Raw genomic sequence first — 6,000 nt, 5'->3', positions numbered from 1 at the left:
ACAGCTGTTGAGTGCTGTACAAACAAGTATTATTTAGAGTACAAGAGTAATCTACTCTTGTTATTACCTTATTAACAACAAGGTTTATTCATATTTACTAAAAAAATACAGAATTTATCATATTTTTAATAATAAAATGTAAGTTTTATATGGCTTTGTGAACCTCTTCCACTGTGAGGGCCTAAAATAGAATTTATTAAGCAAATGCCATCAGTTACATAATACTGTATACTGTTCACAGTATTATGTGACATAGTATAAAGCAATATTAAAATTACAATTAAATTCTACACAGTATATAAAATATAAAGGCAGAATGTTACTTTATTGTCCCAATATAAAATTACAAAATTAAGTATGTACAAATAAACGATTATTAGTCTACTGCCAAGTACCCATGCATATACACTTTATATTTGAAAAATCTCTCTTAAAAAATTACAGATTAATATGCATGTAGATTTCTCACCCTTTTCGACAAAAATAAAAGAATTAAAAATTACAGTAGAGTAATATCTATAAATTAGAAATACACAAGTCAGTAAAGTTTCTGTTCAGCCATTTCCTAAGGATTTATTCACTTTACAAGCACAAATTTAATCGTTTTCGATGTTCTTGTAAGAAAGGATATCACGTAGCCAAAGCGAAAGTAGCACTACGATTGACATCAGCGCCACCTTGTCTGTGACGTCACTAACCTCAATGTATGGACCGAACGGTTTTAATGGAGGAATATAAGCGCTTTCGACACTATATTTTCTAGCCACTGTAGTATCGTTCTGTGTTTTAACCTGTACAGTCGCGCCATAATTCATATGTAGAATAAATGTTAATATTTTATTGTATGTGGCCTGGTTTGCAATGATTAATTTCACACAAACTGGTGACCACATCACACATTCGCGTCAATAATCGCTTTGTGATGAATTTATCTGTTAAATCTCTGTAAATTTATTATGGTAAGAAATTATTTTCGTACAAATCTCGCTCGTATTTCAGTGTTGCTAAACAATGGTCCAACATACAAAGAAATAGAGTACTTTCGCGACAATTATACACAGACCGAAACTTATAACTAATGCTTACGTGCTAACTTACAACTAAGGAAGAGAAAGAGTGGTAGAAAAAGAATGGCAGAATGGAGGGGAGAGTGGAATACCCGGGGTTTTCTCTTGCTTTTACAACCTTGGGTGGGACACCACGTTGAACTTTTCACTAGAATTTTAGTCGTTGTCCTTTTTTCTCCGTTATAGGCTAATACTGAATCGGTACTTTCTCTCGCCGTTTCGGTCAGGCCAGTCGTTCCCCAGTCGTTCCTACTTGCGACCTGGAGCACTACTTTTCTTCGTCTGCTCTGCTCTCTTCAAGAGCTCAACTCAAACTGTCCTTCTCTTTATTAAATTATTAAATATGTATATACATTAATATGGCTTACAGCCACATAACTTATTCCGGAATTGGCTGTCCAGACATGAAAATGGCTAAACGTTAAAATGAAACCATATTACAAATTTTAGTTTACAATTGTTATATATTTCGTGAAGTGTCGAGGAGATCAAATCGGAAAGAGTAGGGTGTCTGGATTTCATGAAAGTAGCCTATATATTTTCACCGGAGTCCCAGAGAATAAACATTGTGGTGGTACACCAATATATTTTTTTTGTTATATTTTTATATATATGATTTTCTATCTTTCCTTCTTTCTTTGTTCTGTGTTCCTTTGTCTATACTTTCTGGAACTTTCGTCCAAGTGTGGGTGGTCGGTGACCTAATTAGGAGACAAAGGATTAGAAATAGCCCAGAGGGCAAGTGAGAGACTAAGTGAGTACTTTTGGCTTTGGACCTAGAAGAGGGAAGACCGTCGGAGAGAGGTCTCCAGGTCGGTGTTGCTTCGACTGAAAGAGTCACGAAGAGCACGTAAGAAAGAAGTAGCGTTGATAAGGACATTGGTAAGCCAAAGACAAAGGACATTTTTTTTATTGATTCTCGCATGCGATCCGTCCCCAAAAGGAAAAATCCCAAGACGAAGTCATCCAGCAGCCGCCACCTCAATCACCAACTCGGGTACCCGTTCCATCCTAAAAATATATATCTGTTTCTCTCTTCTAATCTAACTTTCTTTTTCTTTTTCCTTTTCTTTTTAGATATAAGTAGGTTTAAGTTAGAAATTAAGTATCTCTTTGTATCGCGAAAGTTCTTGCTCGACTGTGAATCGAAATAGGTGTTGTTTGTTCTTTTGTTTGAAGTAAGGAATCAGGAGGTCGGAATCAACAAGAACCTTTCCTGTATAAGTTCACAAAAATAAAGCACGTCTTTTTTATTTTACAAGGTATATACCTGTCTTTTTGTGAAAAATGTGCTTACCACGTGCTTATTACAACAACATGAATAATACAGTACGGATCGGACATACGGTTGAAGAGTTAATAAGGTGGATTAAATCGAGAGGGGAAGGTTTCCAGGTTTCGTGGTAGTCTATATTTTCCTCAAATTTCGAATTACACAAGAATAATTTGGATCAGATCGACCCCCCAAAAAAGTGGGATGTGGCTGTGTCAGGGACACGGCCGTGTGTTTTACGTCAATACGTGTACGTTAACTGGTAATATTTTCTTTGAGCGTATTATATGTATGTCATGATTATTCCTTAACAGTAAGAAGTCCTTGAGATCTCCATGTTTTTTACGTTCCTGGCACCGCTTCACTCTATCATGGTGTTTTATGGGTATGACTGGATTGCTTTTGAGAAGTCCTTTCCAACCGTATACGATTTCTATATTTTGATTTGGCATTTCGAAGAGTATAGGCCGACATTGTATTAAGTTTTCTTAATTTTTAACTTTAACACCATATATATTCACCATAACTATTCTACACTAATGTTTTGTGTACGCAATCGATAAATATTGACGGGATCTGTAAATTGAAACTCAAACGAGTGTCGTAGCTTCTAGTCAAAATGTATACTAAACGGAAAGTACGTGACGCGGCGAAACGACTTCAAAATGGCGGCACTTTCCCCTCCGCCGCGCGCGATGCGTCACAGTCCCCACTCCACGTAATGAATTCTTTCTTTAACTATCGATTGGTGTAATTAAATTTTGAATGTAGATGATAGATATGTAGCTGCAATGCCAAACTGTATCACCTGATTTTGTTATCATCAGTTTTCTGAATTGCCTTCCACTACGGAAGCAAATTTAAAAACGTATTCACATGAAAAAAAAAAAAAAACAAGTAGACGGCCGGATGGCCGAGACGGTAAAGGCGTCAGTACAGTATATCGTTCTGGAATTAGTGTTTATGACTATTTTTAGAATTGGTCTTTACCGTTTTATCGTCTTCATAATATGTCAGCTTCGTCCCTCACCATCCGGCCGTCTCTATTGCGGGTCTGGCTAACCGTGTTGGATCTAAAAAAAAGGGACCACTTTAAAACCCACACGACGGAGAGTCAAAAAAGAAATATATATATATTTCACTGAGTAACTTATATACTTATAACTTATACATATATATTTATATATGTGTATAAGTTATAAGTATATAAGTTACTCAGTGAAATCAGCTAGCATTATTAAGAATAGAAAATAACGCCTCTATCTAATTATAATTATGAAATAACGCCCCTATAAATTATGAAAAATCACGAGACCCCAGATTGAATTTGAATGAATTAAATCCTAATTCATTATGACAATCGTGGCTTGTCAGAACGCCACAATTTATCTTATTGAATCCTATTTATTATTAGCAAGGAGTTTTAAAATACAAATATTATTTATTAGAGTTTTTAATGTCAAGCATTTAGCTTTGAAAAAAAAAATAATAATAAAATATATTATAAATTTGAATCGTTAGGTGGCGTTATAAATTTCCTTTGTATTTTCTAGTAATATTTTGCGTGTTTACTGAAATTCGCGTATGACATAAATTAGATATTTATCTGAATGAAATTGTTTACTTATGATTTAATATGGCTGTAAAAGGTAAGATATGAGTAATCGTATTATTATGAAGTAGATAATGCTGTATCACGATAAAAAATGAAAACATCCAAGAGATACTCGTAACCAATAAGAAATATTCGTGTTACTCGTTTCGCTATTTCGTACTGTTACTTTATGGGGATGAAGTTTAACGTGTAATTTTACAATACGACAATTAAATAATGCAATTGATGCGTAGCTAAACACGTTGCCAGAGTTGCTAGAAAGTTCAACTTCTCATTTGTCAAATGCAATCCTTTTAAAAAAGTAGTTTATCGCATCTCACAGGTTAAAAAGTTCGTGCCCTACACATTTTCGAGAATTATAATAATTTATATTTTGTTATAAACCAAAATAAATTTTCGTTTTCGTTTCTTTTTTTCAGTTTTATAATATTCTTTATTATTACATAGGTCCTGTGAGAAAATTTCGCACCTGGCCCAATAAAATTTCAAGCCAGAACTGGCAAAAAGTACAAGGTTTTTATTCCAACACATTTTTTTCCGTAGATAATGTTCATAAGAGAACTATAAATGAATTATAAACATTGAAGTAATGATTTTTGAAATTTGAAGTTTATTTATTTAATAATTCTGCAGTTTCATTTCTTTTATTAATTTATTTATTTTTTGAAATGTATTTTAAATCCAAAATAGAAGAAACTATTTATTTTAATGCTTCTCTTGTAAATTTAATTAGGTTAGAATATTTCGCTAAAACTCTTACGTGTAAACGTATTTAGTGTATAATAATTTTGCCAAGATATAAATTATATATGTAAAGTTTACATTTAATTTGAAACATGATATCAAATTTTTAATTATTCTTTATCATATATCAGCCAGCCATAATATCTGTGGCATATACAACAAGAGATATATTGATTGCACTTAAATGCCAAATATGCGCAAGAAACAAATTCCTAGATCAGTGATTTTCAACTGGGTTGCCACAGAACATTAGGGTAGGGTTACTGTATGTCTGGGTTTGGCCTGGACAGTTCTGGAATCATGGTAATGTCCAGTATTGTATCTGAAAATAAAATTAGTTGAGGGGTTTTTGTGTGATGAAGAAACAAAGAAAAAATAAATTATTTATGTGCAATGATAATTTTATTACTTAATATTTGTCACAAGGATTCAATTTATGTAATCGAAGTATAATCTATCTTTCTTTTTTTTTTTTTTAAATTATGTCTATTGATCTACTGATTTTTATTCTTTATTTGTTTTTAAATCTTTTTTGTTACATGTGTTATTTTCAGGGGAAGATATAATTTGTCTGTATGACATTTCCTTTTGTATATGCAATCTATACTAATATTATAAAGAGGTAAATGTATGATGGATGTAATCTCCAAAACTACTCATTAGATTTCAAAAATTCTTTCACCAGTATTTAGAATGGACCTTCATGGTGGACATAGGCTGTATATTATTCTGTTAAACATATAAATTAAAAGATATCATCTAGGTAAATGTTATATTTTTGGTTTGAGTGGGTGGCGAGGGTCAAGATGTGTACGTATATGAGATGGGTAACCGAACAGCACAGTCGCTTGGTCGACGAGATACATAGTGCACATGTCCAAACTTTTATATTATATAGATGTTGAAATTCCCCCACAGGGGGAGGGACAAAATTAAGGCTTACTGTGAAGAACTCTGCTTCTATTATACTATTTTAGATCCAGTTTTTTGTGTTTTTGATTGCTTTTTTATAGGGTACATCAAGAGAATGTACACTAAGAAGGAATTTTTTGAAATTCCCTCCCACAGGGAGTGTTATACATTTATAATATATACATTTTGAGCCACAGCAACATGTGGCCAGGTACAGCTAGTAAATAACTTTACAGTAATATATATTTTTATTACAAATAGAAATTTATATTTTAAAATGTATTTTAAAATTATTTTAAAGTAATTTAATGCAAGTTCAGAAAAGTTTAGTAAAGATTATTTTAGTCTGGCAATTTTGCTCTTCTCAATATTAATGTCATGAAACAAGT

General features: G+C 32.7%; 1 protein-coding gene across 2 annotated transcripts in view; it reads left to right on the top strand.

Annotated features, from left to right (window-relative positions):
• The first annotated feature begins 3,861 nt into the window (after nt 1-3,861).
• Nucleotides 3,862-6,000, top strand: part of LOC111622328 (mediator of RNA polymerase II transcription subunit 31-like) — a 61,804-nt gene continuing 59,665 nt past the window's right edge. For both annotated transcript variants that reach the window (XM_023364688.1, XM_023364689.1), the window contains exon 1: nt 3,862-3,989. In XM_023364688.1, the coding sequence (XP_023220456.1) occupies nt 3,977-3,989 (13 nt within the window). In that variant the 5' untranslated portion in view covers nt 3,862-3,976. The remainder of the gene's footprint in view (nt 3,990-6,000) is intronic.

Source organism: Centruroides sculpturatus, unplaced genomic scaffold (assembly GCF_000671375.1).
Source record: "Centruroides sculpturatus isolate CEXI.00-Female unplaced genomic scaffold, Cexi_2.0 scaffold276, whole genome shotgun sequence".
Classification (NCBI taxonomy): domain Eukaryota; kingdom Metazoa; phylum Arthropoda; class Arachnida; order Scorpiones; family Buthidae; genus Centruroides; species Centruroides sculpturatus.
This window is presented reverse-complemented; position numbering and strand designations above follow the sequence as displayed.